The sequence below is a fragment of the Brachycentrus maculatus genome, unplaced genomic scaffold (genome assembly GCF_059751285.1).
Source record: "Brachycentrus maculatus isolate JH-2025_06_01 unplaced genomic scaffold, ASM5975128v1 h1tg000018l, whole genome shotgun sequence".
NCBI classification, from domain to species: domain Eukaryota; kingdom Metazoa; phylum Arthropoda; class Insecta; order Trichoptera; family Brachycentridae; genus Brachycentrus; species Brachycentrus maculatus.
The window spans coordinates 280001-296413 of NW_028280772.1; the positions used below are offsets into that span (position 1 = coordinate 280001).

Below are 16413 nucleotides of genomic sequence, written 5' to 3' on the forward strand. Positions count from 1 at the left end.
AAGTATATTAGGGATACAATTCTAGAAAACACAATATGAATTATAAATAATATGCAACAATTTATAAACAACTACATTAGGGATACAATTCTAAAAAAAACAAATGAATTATAAATAACATGTAACAATTTATAAAAAATAATATTATAAAAAATTATGTAATAATTTTCAAACAAGTATATTATAACATATATAAGTATTATAAATGTCTAATTTTTACTACTAATATTTTTTTTCAAAAGTGTTTCCATTTCCGCTGTATTTACCCTTTTATCAATATTTTTCAATTTATTATTAAATATCCTACACCACTCATTTAATAATATTTTTGTAATATGATGACAAAATAAACTAATAAATGTTTCCTTATGAGTGGCACATGAAAACCAATTAAAATCGATACATAATTTTATCTGTCTAATTATTTTTTTACTAATTTTATCACTATAACATAGGTCAACAATAGCTTGGTAAACTAATTTATGTGTAATAAGAAAACTATTTAAAAAATCACTACTTGGATATAACAATCCCCCTGTTTCTGAATATTGTAGACTTTTTATTAAACTGTGCTCATCTAAATTAATATTTTCGCTTAGTAAATTTTCCTTACATAAATTACATACATTTAATTTTGTCAAGATTTGTCTACATATAAAGCCTGCAAAATAAGAACCTGTATTTTTTTCAAAAAAATCAACACTATTAATAGTAATATTTTGTAAATGCTCTGCGCTTGCAATTTCATTATTTAATTCTAGAGACAGATCCATAGAAGGCTCCATAGTAGACAAATCCTGTGATTTTTTATACATACTTTTTAAAAAACTATACATGTTCATCATATTGTCACTATCACTTTCACAATTCCCTATTGATTTACCTGTTGTCATGCTATTTAATAATAGAGTCTTAAACGCACTTATAAACTGGTAACACGATGGCCGCAAATTCTGTCCTCCATGTGCTCGAATTTGGCCGAAGAAATTTTCTAAGGGGTCTTGATTTAGCCTCCTTAAATTTATAAATCTGAAGAAAAAAAAATTCAGTACCAAAAATAATTTTAACTTTTTTATAAAAGTAAGTCAATATGGTTCACTTACTTAAATCCCATTTTATGCAGATCTTCCCAAATTGCTCTCATTGAATTGATGGTCACTTGAAAATTATGCATTGTTATCGGTCTGCGCTCTTTTACAGTATTGCCATCAAATTCCCATGATTGTAATATTTTTACAGCTTCTGTCCAGAAGGTGAGATGTTCAGAGTTACGAGATATAGCATTTTTTAATCCTTTATGTTTATATCCAAAAGAATTCAAACTATCAAATAAGGAATTCATGAAAAAAATTATTTCCATAGAAAATTGTGCAGTGTCGGGTAGAGGAAAATTATTATGCGAAGAGTTTTGTTCTAATCTTCTAGCATTTAATAAAAGCTGCAATGTAGATCCTACAGAACGGCTGAATACTTGTGCAGCATATTTCACCTGAAATTTTAAATGTTATTCATTAACGTAAACATTACCTGAAATCACTACTACATACATCATAAATAAAACTCACTATCATAAATACGCATCATTAAAAAAGTAGATATAATTTTTATAAAGTTGACTGCGGTATTTGAATAAAAAATTTCTTTCATTATAACATACTCTTTAAGAAAAACTAAACAATAAAAAGATAATTACAATCAGACATGAGAATATAATAAACAATAGCAATTAATGTTGGAAAAAAATCATAGATGTCAATAGATGCTAAAAAATATATTTTAAAAATACATGTGAATGGGCACTATTTTATTTATGAATTGTTCAATTTACATACATAATCTATAGTAATTTCATTCACAACTAAGATCAATTATATTATATTGAGTTTTTCATATTGAACTCTTAACACAATATTATGGATATTGAAGGCCACCATGTTAGCACTCATATCTCATTATTGAAAGAGGCTGGAAATAGCTGAAGAGGGAAAATACCGACATTTATATAAATAGACAAATTTTAGACCAGAGGCAGTAATAAACACATTGGGACATATAAAACTGTATTTTGCAAAATTCATAAAGGAAACTGTCTGCGGTGATCTCCTTTATTACCATTCTCATTATTGCAGCAGGAAATATTTGAATTTTTAGGTCTGTTTTTAAGTTTTATCCATAAGGGTTGAATAAAAATAATAATACTATTTATTATTTACTTTACCTTCATTTTTTCTTTCCCCTTTGGGTTTATATGGCGTTCTGTCAGTTTGGTGTGTCTCACAGTTCCCCCGGCTCCGTCAATCTTATATAGTGCATCAATATGCTTCCATTCAGCTCTCTTTCCATCGCATAGGATATTTTTGGCCAAAAAATTATTCCTGAAACATTTCAACAAGTGGGGTGGATCAAAAATATGATAAATATTTATACCACTTACACAATATTTATAATTTTCTGGATGCGCTCCTGGAGAAACTCGAAGTATATCTGCTCGCGTATCTGAAATTAAAGAATTAATTGCAGACACATTGGAAGATCCCTGATCACTTACAGTGGCTCTTATGATGAAACCAGTTTTATTTATTTCATTAATTATTTCTTTTATAATAGTTTTTAGTAAAATATGTTGAGTAGAATTTTTCACAAAGTAAAAAGCAACAGGTATTTTCCAATTGTGCTTTATAACCCTTAGCATAAATACCAGAACATGATCAGCTACATTATCTGTGCGCCTCCCCATCCCACTGTTCTCGAATCCATCAATGACATCATTTGAAGGGTTATAACTCACATGTGTCTGAATAGCCATCTCATCAAATAATAAAACACATTGTCTAGAATGTTCATCCAGTTTCCTCGAAGTCTTTTTTAAATGATCTATAATTATGGGATTGATACCGGAAGATAAATCAATATTTGATAAAATGGGTTGTAGAGTGGATTTGCAAGGTAGGTTAAACTCTGTTCTCAAAAATTTATATGTTTTGTTACTGAGCTTAGCTATAGAAAGTGCCATTATCTTTTCTTTAAATGTGTATCTTCTACCTTTAGGATGTGAATTGATTAGTCTTAATTGTGCAGCGATAAATGTTTTGGGAAATTGACGCATTTTTGACAAAACTTTTTTAAAATAAAGAGTGGGAGTACTTCTAGTGTCAACTTTTTTTTTTAAGGATTTATTTTCTTTTAGAATTTTTTTAAAATCTTTACTTAGATTTTGAATAATTGACTCTAATATTTTTATTCTTTCGTGATCAGTATCAGTGGATGTATTTGGTAGAAGAACAGAACCTGACGGAGTAGGAAGAACAGAACTTGACGGAGTAGGAAGAACAGAACCTGACGGAGTAGGAAGAACAGAACCTGACGGAGTAGGAAGAACAGAACCTGACGGAGTAGGAAGAACAGAACCTGACGGAGTAGGAAGAACATTCTTTTTAAGAGAGCCCACTGTAGGAACCCTGTTTTCTTTATCACCTGTGGAGAAAGTATGATTATTAACATTATCTAATTGATTATTTATAAATTTAGAATTGCTGCACACATCCAAGGAATAAATGGGTGAAATTGACTCACTTGAACAAGGGATATCAATAATATTGCTGAAAAAACTTAAAGGCAAAGGCAGATTATGATTAGGAAGAGCCCCTTTTTTTAAACGATTACGTGCAACGTCACTGACATTGAAGTGATTAGAGCAAATTCGAGGATCTTTTATATTCAAAAAGTTATTAATATCCGTCAAATATGGGAACATTATCCTATACCATAACTCACCCTTACCTTTAGGAACACTAAAAAATTTTATTGAATAATTTCTCCTTGAAGGGCAGCCAGGAACAATACATTTATAACCCATTATATATGTTTGAAGGCACTGAAAATAATAATGCACTATTAAAAAATTATAAAAAAGCAAATGCAGATTCAATTCCGGCAGGTCAAAATGGATAATCCAAGTTGTTTGAAGGCACTGAAAATAAAAATTATGATACGTATAAAAATTGAAAATAAAGATTAATAAAAGCAGATGTATGTAAGGAAGTAGAGCAAATCTCGAATCGAAATCGGTTCTAATTTTAATTGCCCGCAATAAAACTGCAACCAACAATAAGAAGATAAAAGAATAATTACCAGCAACATAATAAAACAAAAATATCAATATAATCGATGCTGCAATAGGTAGGCACCTACGGATTTCTATTTTTCTATCCATAATTGTCTATAGCCATAGTTAGTCCATATTTATTTCAAATATTTGAACAACTTGTTGGTATCTCGTATTTTTCGTTTGAACAACTTGTTGGTATCTCGTATTTTTCGTTCCCGTTTTGGTGTTTTTGTTAGTGTATTAGCGTGTCTCGTCATTTCTGGTCGTTTTTTGAACAATCTGACGTTTACGAGTCGACCCCCCCTGACCTAAACCACAGACTAACTAATTTATATAAAGACCGCCAACTACCTCGATTTTTTATGGCTGGAAGTGATATTCGCCAGCGGCCGGAAGTGACGTAAACGGCTAGAAGTACTAAGCTCCCGGCTGGGCGTGACTTCGCCGCTGAATGTCAAATCCACCCGCCGAAATATTTATCATTCATTTTTCAGGTTAAATGGTATTTATATTGAAATTCGTTGTATTACATATTTTCAAAATTATAATATTAATATTACAAAGAAGATATTTCACTATCTAAATTTATTTATTTCAGTGTAAACAAAAATGGAAAGGTCACGGCTAAAACGCGACATTTATAAAAAGAGTTCAGGCGATTAATAATGGTTACTCAACTCAGCCTTACAATGGTAAATGGTAATGGTAACTTTTTTAAAATTATTATCTCAAACTATGTATAAATATAAGGCTTTTCAACAAAAACAAAAACGATAGAATTTTCAAATTACTATATTATATTTAAAATTCTAGAAAATACAATATTTCAAAAGGGCGGAAGGAGTGCCCACCACTTTCTGAAGTTATGTTTCTTAACGGGGGTGCCAGCGCCCCTTTGTGGACGTTTTGGAAGTCTGGCTAGGCGTTTTTAAATTTTTTGCATTTGGGGGGTGCTGCAGAAGTTCAAGGGAGCGTTGTGTCAAGTAAGAAAAACTACACTTTCATACGCAAAATTTAACTTTAACTTTAGCATAATACTCAATATTATCATGTTCTTCATATACGGATTACTATTTTTCTATCGATAATTGTCTATAACCATAGGTTGTCTATATTTATTTGAAATATTTGAACAACTTATTGGTATCTCGTATTTTTCGTTCCCGTTTTGGTGTTTTTGTTAGTGTATTAGTGTGTCTCGTCATTTCTGGTCGTTTTTTAAACAATCTGACGTTTACGAGTCGACCCCCCCTGACCTAAACCACCCTAGAACCTAACGCCTAGATTTGGGGAAGGTTTTATATCAAACTTAACGATTTAAATAACACTGATCCAGTTCCGTCGTTATTTGGGCTATATTCTCAGGTCAAGACACACATGCTATATTTGAACCAATGAACATGCTATATTTGAGCAAGTGCTATTTAATAGCATGTGTGCACGTACTTTGCTAGAAATGAGTATGCTAAAAAATTAACGAATAAAATGGTCTATAAATATTAGATTCGACAAACTCTACATTTAAAAGGATTTTAAAGATTCCCTTTTAATTTTATGAATGAATTTTTTTTACGATTAAGCGAATGGTGGCGATTTTATTTGGTCACAAAATGTTTGTAGCTAACAAATGAGCTCCGCGTTAAGTATCGAGAGAAAAGTAGTTGAGACAGCTGATAAAATTATACTAGACTTAGAAATACGAAAAACGACATACACCACGCCACGAACGATTAAATTTATTATAATTCTATAATATTTATGAATGTGTCCGATGTGAGATTTCGTGCATTAATTTCATGAAAATATATAATTTAGTAATCTATGGCTTTCTAGTCAAAACCTTTTCTAGTAAAACAGCTGTCAACTCTACATTGTATATTGTATATTCCCGAATGAAAAATTTATTTCCCTTCAGAGTGTTTTTCCGACGTATCTCTTATTATAATAGTAGCTACTAATTGGACGCAAACATTTTGATTTAGCGTATATTGTAAATAGGTAAAAAAAATAGTGTAGTGGGCTTCATCTAAAAGCTTTACGTTGCCTCCTCAAAGAGTTATTTTATAACGACTTCGTTTTACTGTTCCATTTGAGGAGCAGTATTAGTGACACCTAGTATCAAGTTATATCCTCCAACACACTACTGCCTAGATCAGGTATGCCGAACAAGAGACCCGCGGGTCACCCAGTGACCCGCGTGAGAAATTATTCAACCTTAGAAACTCCTGCAGATCTTCTCTCCTATCGGCAAGAAGAACAGCATCGTCAGCATACAAAAGCCAACAGACAGTCAATCGATCATTTCAACTACAATATTTAAACCTTTCAATTCTTTCAAGCAATTATCCAAGTATAAACCGACACGATGACATTACACGTACTGTTTAATACCTTTAGAAATGCTAAACCAAGAAAATAACGATTTACCCTAATGAATGCAGAGCTCTCTTCGTACAAGATTTTATTTAATAAAAAAATTAAAACGCCATCTTGAAAATCTCGCCTCAAAACCAGCAAAAAAAACTGATAAATAATAGTTACGAAGTAAAAAACGAAAAAAATATTGCCCGGCGATAAATATGCCTTTTCACTTAGTGCTGTTCTTGTGACAGCGTTTGTAAAACGAAATAAAATGTTTAACCAACTTAACAGATATAATGCAACATACCATTTGTGTATAATTGTTTTAATTCCTCAACCTACGTGACCCGCGACATGGATTTAAAAAAAACAAACAGCAAATTTTACATATTTGCGAAAAAGATTCGCTATCACTGGCATAGATTATTTCGGATCATAGACAACGAAGACTCCGCCTAAACGGAAGGGCTCCACAGCACGGACCATAGACTAATGAAATCTCAAATCTTTGTCGAAAATAATGTTACCATTGCATAAAATGTCACTATGGGAAAAAGTAGTTGATTGTGCGTTTTATGCGGTGAATTAAAATTAAAATACAAACACAACAGACTACTGGATATTACATTCGACAATTCCTGTCAAGTTAAACATAAAACACACGTTGAAAATACATATTTTATTTATACACAGGACTCATTTTTTATACTGTGGAACGTTCCATGAAATACTGTCCGAAACGTAAATATAATTAAATATTTTTATCATCATAATTACTGTTTGATAAGATTTATACTATGAAAATATTTTTTTAATAACATTTTCACTTGTATTTTTAGAAAATTAATTTTTTACTGTCGACAATAAAGTAACCCGTTTACGAGCATTTGGTGCAACTTGAATTCATCATTAGAGAAGGTATTCAACTCCAAAGCCAGTGTTTGTAATACAGCGTACAGGATTTAAAGCAAAATTTTATTTTCAATCAATGTGACTGCTTTAAAAAAAATACGCGTAAAGCACCATACACATGATAGAAGTGAAACATGTTTAATGTGAATAACAAGAGGCATGTGAGGACAAAGAGAGAGAGCACATTTTTTTTAAATAAAGAGAAATATTTGTGTTTTATTATTTCCACAAATATTTCAATTTCATACTATTTCTGTGAGGCTAAGCGGCTCATTATTAGGAATAGGTATCAAATTGTGGTAGAGTGGGTTTGAACCGAGAAACTCTGACTTAAGAGTCCGCGACACTAACTACGGGACCACAACCCGAAACATCTCAAAATAAATACAAAAAACATAATTAGCATAAAAATAATTACGAAACACACTGATAAATATTACTTACACAAAGCGTGGTACCATAAATAACGTATGACGTGTACATTTATAACCTATCTTATTCTATCGCTTTGTAGCTTTGTGTATACGACGTTCTCTTTTGCTCCACTCCCGTGGAGTCGTTATGTATAACTTTTTTCTCCTTCTTTCTTGTTACATCTTTTTTCTCTCTCATGTTACAAAATGTACCTTAAAACGTGACGCGTCCATTCTAAATTGTCGTCCAATTATCGATGATTAAAGTTTCACTTAAAAAAATATATATCTGCAAGTTCATCATATGACTCGGTAAAACGAGCTATGCAAGCGATAAAATTATGAATAATTAATATTTGAAATTGAGATAGGCGGCCTTCTATAATTTGAATATGCCATTATTGTTACTCTTGTCAGTATTTTTATCTGGTAAGAAAGTACATGCAAGGGACGTTATGCTGTGTTTTTACGAAACCATATAAAAAGAGAGTCCTGTGTCTTCATTCATTTCAGAACTGCATGGAGCTCTCGATAAGTTGGATGAATATTTCCGTCCGGAACGGCCCCATCGCCGTATGAGGATCTTCACGCGTCAGAATAATTGATGCGCGCTCAATTCATTTGATTATTCGTTCGATAAGGCATTCGATATTACGAGTACGACGGAGAGCATGGCCGTGGCGCAGTTCGGTAGTCGCTCGACTCGATTTGCTTCATCTTGGGGTATGTAAATTTATATTTTAAAATCTAGAATTAATTTAGCTATAAAATATGATTAAATTTTTGTAAATGCAATTTTTACATATTTTTTACAAGACTAAAACTAATAAATTCCGCATCCAATACAGTATTAATAGGGAAAACTACATATTGTTACCGCAATATTAATATCTACTCTTAGATTCGAACCCGGGATCCCTGACAGTAGCGCCTCCACAATTGACGCGCCGAACGCCGATGCTACAACACACACACACACACAATCACGTACACACCACCACAGCATACTGATTTACATAATATATACAAAGATCGCTGACTCCGAAAACCCGCGGTTTTATGCGACTTGCGATTGAAAGTAGCAATTCAGCAGCAAAATATCAAAATCAGCTGCCGATATGATTATTTAATTTTTTTGTCAGATGTCATTTAAATAAAAAAATTCGTTGATTTATTAGACTACATTATTATAATATACATACATATATGTTACAAAGTAGGATTTCATTACCAATATCTATTCAATACATTGTTCATAGACATTTTTCGAAATAGGCAACGGCCACTCACGGCTAACATGCAACATTTAAGAAAAGGGTTTAGGCATTTAACAGTGGTCTCCGAGTTCCACTCATTTGCGTATTCCTTATTTGACCCGTCGCACATAGGGGTGTTTCTGAAAATTAGGCGGCTAAAATTATATTCTTCAATAAAACAACAACTATGTATGTATTGTAGTTTTTCCACTTTAATTTTATTTGGCCGGTGACTGGGTTTCGTCTTTACCGATATCATCGTGGCAGGGGTTGAAAATCTTGTTTTGTATATTTTTTCTTGCAAAATTAATTTACATTGAATGATTTAATTAGTGTATTATAATAATAATAACATATAAGTTACGGATTTTATATAATTTCATAAAAGAAATGGATTTTCGTATTTTAATTTAAAATAATAGTAGCACCACAAATCTAGCATTTCATGGTTAAGTCGTCGAAGTTGTAGCGTTACATACTTTTCGTTATTACGTGCTTTGTAGATATAGACATCTCTCTTTGTACGAATTCACTCTGTTGCAAAGCGTTTATAGCAACTTTTTCACCGTTTCTTTTGTAAATCTAATCCTTATTGGTTGACAGGATCGTGAAGAGGATGAAGTAGGATTTGCCAAATAACTTTTTTGTTACATCCACAAACTAAATATAGCCGAACAAAACAACTTTGAAACATGTTGCTGTCATTCGCATCTTCGTTCTGCATCTTTTTTTTGCGATCATTCCCGTACCTATTTTGAAATGAGAGTCAATGATTGTTGCTCTTCTGGACTAAATGCTATTAGAACATCTTCTAAATATGTAACTAATCTTTTTATTGTTTAGTCCAATGAAAGTTGCGGGTTAATTTTATCACATGTTTCCAATATTTGGTAGGTTTTTTTTTCCGGTGGATATCATTTTTTTGCTTCCGGCAGTACGATATAGCTCGGATAAAACATTTTGTTGCTTTTTCCTAATATTTCAAGCTGTCACCTTGAAAAGTCGTCGTCCATAAACACTAAAAGAGCAGCTGTTGGATCTAATTGTGATTATTTTTCAAAATGTTTCGAATTTTCATATGCTTTTTTTGAGCTGTCTCCGAAAAATTGGAAATGTCTTTGAAGATATCGACGCCATCCTTTCTACAGAACTTTGAAGCGATGTTTGAGCAGCACGTAGTAAACATTCTTATTATTAAAAAATAAAAATATTCACTTTTTAATTCACTAACTTTTCAAGAACGCCTTACAATGATGCGAACACAACATTCATATTAAAACTGACACACACTAGCCCACCCCTGTATTGGATCTAAAACTAATTTATCCTTATCGGGGACAAATTCTACGGATTCTATTTATGACCAGCTAATCATTGGAAATACCACTATGTGCGTCGACCTCGCATTTCGGTATTCTATATCCGATACGATTTATTCCTTCCCCTAATTTGAATAACTTTGGTCCACAAAATCACACATGTATAAACATACATATATACACATATATATATATATATATATATATATATATATATATATATATATATATATATATATATATATATATATATATATATATATATATATATATATATATATATATATATATATATATATATATATATATATATATATATATATATATATATATATATATATATATATATATATATATATATATATATATATATATATATATATATATATATAAATACATATAAAAATATTTATAAAAATATATATATGTGTGTGTGTGTGTGTGTATGTATTTTTGTATGAATCTTTATTACATGTGCAGCAGTTTTTGGGTAGGTTATATTAAATACAGCTTTTCGTCATCAAATTGTATATTTTACAAAATAAATGGCACAATATTTAACATGTTACAAATAACTCACTATTTACATGCAGGTTTGAATGTGTCAATAAAATACGAAAAATAAAAGATAAAAAATGTTCTGTTATACACATTTACATTTGATGTTAAAATGAGTATTTTTTTAAAAATGCAAAACTGTAAATACATAGTTCGTCAACCTTCGGTTCCCAAATAAATGAAATTCGATTCTAGGAAGTGCCATCTGCGCAGTCAGATTGTCTTTGGTTAGCGTCGGCCATAGACCGACCCTATCAGCAGTCGAGCGGGTAACTGCGGACAACCACACCACTGCAAGCAGTAATGAGTAACTAGTAAATAAGTGAGCAGTGAGGCTGCCCTAGACGTTCGAAGTTCGTGCGAATTCGTGTTCTCGCGTCCTAACTCGGGCCGGCATTGCGCGAAGCGCGGAACCGACATGGCTCTAGCTTGAATGGATCTAAACCCGCGGATCGTGTTAGGTTTATATAATGTGTACAGAAGCTTATGTTTGATCTGAGTTCGCAATAAGATCGCGGCGATGGCGGAATCGGCTTCCCTTCCTTCTATAAGTGAGAACTATAAATATAAACATCTAGTTGCGTTTATAGTTTATCGATTTTGAGTGACTACCACCGCTTGTTGTTGCAGCCCTTCTGGAGCTAGCTCACCATGAGTACCAGAACGGCGAGTACGAGAACGCGGAGATCCACTGCATGCAGCTGTGGCGGCAGGACGCCACCAACACGGGCGTGCTGCTGCTGCTGTCGTCCATCCACTTCCAGTGCCGCCGCCTGGACCGGTCGGCGCACTTCTCCACGCTGGCCATCAAGCAGAACCCGCTGCTGGCGGAGGCCTACAGGTACTGTCACTAGCGTGTAAGATGGCGTCGCCCCCCGACCTTGGACGCGAGGACCTCGCAACCTACGCCGACCGGTCGCCCTGCCACTATCTCCCGTCTTGTCGTACTTTTATAGGTTAATTGCTAGCACGTCCGTATATTATATAAACACGAACTACGATTATCTTCTCCGAGTGCTGGTTTGCCAAATTTATAGGTTGAATGCACTCTGATGCATTCAATGACATCACATTGTCTAATCAGCAAACGCTTCCTACTTTAATTCATGAATAATATAAACAATAAGGTCGATGCGTTCGTAATTCGTTCGCCGTAAGCACTTTGTGAAATTCCTAGAGACAATCATAACAGGGACACGTGACAGTGTTACATGCATTTTCCCCAGCCATTATCAATCTAAAACAATTTAACGTTAACGAGCAATAATGATTTGGAATTGTTATAGTATATCGTGACACTGACCTTGGTGTGGTATCACGCTTTTTGCGATGCATTTCAACGCGAGTGCCGTAAGAGGGGGGTTTTATAATGTTTCTACTAGTCACATGTGCTTATTTGGGTTGTGAGACTGTTAAAAGCTTTAATCAATGTAATAACAATAATAATACGAATACGGGTATGCAACCCCAAGCGCCCTACCCATTGCTATTTTTTTATCCCGCCTTCCTACATTCCTCGTCCATTTCTCTTCCAGAATATCGGTAATGTCCTTCACCCTGACCTTATATAACAGCTTGCTACTTCAGTAAGTGCATGCGCCTCGGAAATGCGTATGGCGGCGCTCAGCGGCGCGAGGTCGTAACTTAATACTTACCCAAACAATGCATCATATTTCTTGTTCATGCAAAACATCGTAAAAACACCGTAAATTATATTAACGAAAAGAATTTCTTCGCAGCTAAATATCGGAAATGTTAGAAGCATTAAGTACTACCCGATGCTTTTGTTTGTATTTGTCAATTATTTGTAAAAAATATATAATTTTTAAATACCATCTATCTTATTTTTGCGACATATATTTCGCCTTGATAAGGGATTGTTGAATATGTCAAAACTAGTGTTGATTGTGATGTAATTCGATATTTATATTTTTTTTACAAATTACATAAAAACATTCAAGTTTTTACAACATTGCTTCTACTACTACCACCACCATGACGTCGCTACCTGCAGGGGTAGGCCGAGAGGATGGAACGCCACACTCATCCAAGCTTCATCTACGTCCAATACATCTACATTAGACTTTTGACACAACCATATCAAAACGCTTGTTTAGTACTTATTGTATAAATAAACGCAATGTTTCATTAAAATAATTTATATTTATCTAAGAAATATTTCTGAAAGGTTTTAAACCACTGATGTAATTTTTGTGGGATCAAAGAATCAGTCTTTTGTTGTACGTGTTTTTTATGGTTTAATTTTCCACCGTGAATATAGAAAAGGAATCACACACAGTGAAACTTTTTAAATACTCAAATAAAAATTCACCCTTTGTTGTTGTTTTTTCTTGCTTTGATCTCACTTCTGAGGAAGTATTATGGTATTTCAAGAAATTTCTCCCTTTTAAAAATACAAGTATTAACATACCAGATAGATATTGCTATCATTTAATAGAATTTATAGCGATATTTTTTTTTTAACGTAGCTGATTTTTTTAAATAAAGTTAATCGAAATTAAAAAATATATATAAATACGTATATGCAATCTGCACACAGTATTTTGACAGAAAATATTTTTTATAGAAATTTAGATCATCAGCATTATCAATATTCATAATAATAATTTTGGACAGCTTATATTACGGTACTAACTGCCATATTCGTAAAATATTACCTAATTATAGGGTAAAGAATATTATTAGAATGATTTCTAATAATACTAAAATATAAACAATAAAACTAAAACAGTATTTCATAAAGAAATGCTGGTTTAGTTTTTTTCTAAAGATCATATCACTCTCACTGTTTCTAACTGATGGTGGAAGAGCATTCTACACCATCGGTCCCACAAAAGTACACTCGCCAAATTAAGTATGTTGGTTGCGAGCCGGAAAGGTCACTTTACCCGTGACAGTTGTTCTAGCTCTTGGAAGCGGGAGACATCTCTCACCTGAAATGCACAGCTGCTTTAGATAGTCTATTACATATCATGCATTGATTTATACATAAGCAGACAGAGTTTATACTCTACCCTTTGGGGAAAACGTAACCAGCGCAGATGGTGAAGTAGTGGAGCGATGTGACTGAATTTAGAAAAACCAGTCTCGTTTTAATACTGATAGGAGTCAGGCTATTTTATTGTGTATATATATAAATATATAATAATATATAATAACAGTTTGGCATCTGGTGAAATGGTACTTCTCAAATTGGATGTTAGCATATCAAAAGGTGATTCAATTCGAATATAAAAAAATAGAATATAATCCTATAAATGGAAACTCAATTGAGGATTCATAAAGTTTTACAAAAGTGTTCATTTTTATGAATTAAAAAAACACACGAACCAATTAAAAAATACACATGATAATATGTATATAATTATTACTGAAGTAATATCGCTTATTAACACATACAAAGTTACATATTTTTAAAAATCATTTGACTAAAGTAACCTTTTTGTCCCCTATTTGCACACAATGGTGTACAGGGTACTATCATACAGTTGCACACATTGGTATATGGTATATTGCATCTGATGATTGATACTAAGTAAATACAGTAAAACCTCGATATAACGGACTAATTTGGGGGAGGGGGGTCTATTAAAGCTGAAAGTCCGTTATATAAAAACAAGTTTAAAATAAATCAAAATACTTTTTTTTTGATAATATGAACACTGTATTTAGATATAAATAAACATTATTTTATTTATTGTCTTCGGACACTCATCGTGAAAAGACATTGCTGTTTGATATTGACGCGCTTGCTTTCAATAATCCAGCTTTAAAAAAGGAGTTCATTTTTGTTTGTTCTATTGATGTTAGCTGTTTTTTATTTTATAATCAACTCCCTAGTATAATTGAACTTCATTATCTGTGAATAATCAATAAATGTCCTTACCGGTGATAACTTGATTTTTCATAGTGTTGTTGCTCATACTAGGTGCAGTGTACGAGCACTATGTGGCGGCATTATGTCTCAAATTCAAAGTGACATGATTATCATGGCTGCTCGAAATCGTTTACATGCGGCCACGCTTGAATTTGAACATAAAAAATATTAACAGGATGCTTTATACACGGGTCTACCAAACAATAAAATGACTCGACTGCAATCAGTGTTAAACGCAGCAGCGAGACTAATTTTTGGAATTTCTAAATTCAGTCACATCACCCCACTACTTCACAAACTCCACTGGTTACGCTTTCCCCAAAGGGTTGAGTATAAACTCTGCCTACTCATGTATAAATCAATACACAATATGGCTCCAGAGTATCTTAAGGAGCTGTGTATTCCAGATGAATTGGTTGATAGACGTCTCACGCTTCCATCGGCTACAACATCTGCAATGGGCAAAGTGATCTTACCAGCTCGCAACCAACGCACTAAATTTGGCGAGCGTGCCTTTGCTGTTGCAGGACCGACGGCGTGGAATGCTCTTCCACCAATGGTTAGAAATAGTGAGAGTGAGATGATCTTTAGAAAAAGACTAAAAACACATTTGTTTGCTAAATCATTTCCACCATAATATTTTCCCCAATTCATTCACAGTGAAGCGCCCTTGAGGTATTTTTTTACAAAAATGGCGCTATATAAGTTATCCAATTTTATTATTATTATTATTTAATTTTTTTACATTTCAACTGATTTTTTGTCCGCTATATCCGAAGTCCACTGTATCTAGGTTTTAATGTATTTTTAATTTAATACATTAAAACAGTATCATATAGTATTTGGGTACATGTATATTAATAGGAATACATGTTTCCATTAATCAGTTTATGAATGAGACACGTGATTATGTTATCTCTTATTAATGTATATTGTTTACAATGTAAGCCTCGTAAATTCTCCATTCATGATATCTTAGCAAATTGTTGTCCGGCAGTTTTTGGAGTGTCGGTGTCTGACCAGTCCATATCATCAACATCCCCGGCAGAATCACTCAAAACCATTCACATAACCAGAGGACCTCTTATAGCTTCTCTAATTATTTCAGAACCGCTACCTGAATCACTATTCACTTCTCTCGATATCACTAGGATCTTCTGAAAAAATATCCAAACAAATTCGGTCAGACCATAGAATATATCGCAGACAAGATTTGAAAAGGCAAAATTTCCAGGCAAAATTTCAGTCATAAAATTTTAGAAAAGATACAAACGTTCATGAAATCAACTCGTAGCCATGAGACAAACCTTTTTAAGTAGCGTGATTTTTTTTCCCAAATAAACAAATGTCTCGATTAACTCAATAGATGTCATTGAGTTTGACTACCTTCATATCGCGGGACCGGTCCTTAGCGGTCAGTTCAAATTTCCGCGCAAACGCGAGATCGGTCGTTAAGGTGTTAAAAAATAAAATATTTTTTGAATGAAAATATGAGGGCAATAATACACATTACATAAAGTCATATCTTTGTTTTGACAGAAGATATATCAGGGCAATACATAATATATTATTATGTAACGGCATATCT

The 16413-nt window shown here is 32.9% G+C and overlaps 1 protein-coding gene and 1 long non-coding RNA gene across 2 annotated transcripts in view; one reads left to right on the top strand and one right to left on the bottom strand.

Moving 5' to 3' along the window:
- The window catches only part of LOC148313124 (uncharacterized), a 4426-nt gene extending 337 nt beyond the window's left edge, over positions 1–4089 (bottom strand). Inside the window, exons 1-3 of the long non-coding RNA XR_015838231.1 lie at positions 2219–4089; positions 1104–1489; positions 1–1029 (exon numbers count right to left, since the gene is read on the bottom strand). The exon at positions 1–1029 is cut by the window's left edge and continues 337 nt beyond it. This is a non-coding gene — a long non-coding RNA (uncharacterized LOC148313124). The remainder of the gene's footprint in view (positions 1030–1103; positions 1490–2218) is intronic.
- A 7078-nt stretch (positions 4090–11167) lies between these two features.
- sxc (O-linked N-acetylglucosamine (GlcNAc) transferase sxc) overlaps positions 11168–16413 on the top strand; it is a 52765-nt gene continuing 47519 nt past the window's right edge. Inside the window, exons 1-2 of the mRNA XM_088267083.1 lie at positions 11168–11478; positions 11558–11768. Of these exons, the coding sequence (XP_088123209.1) occupies positions 11448–11478; positions 11558–11768 (242 nt within the window). The 5' untranslated portion in view covers positions 11168–11447. The remainder of the gene's footprint in view (positions 11479–11557; positions 11769–16413) is intronic.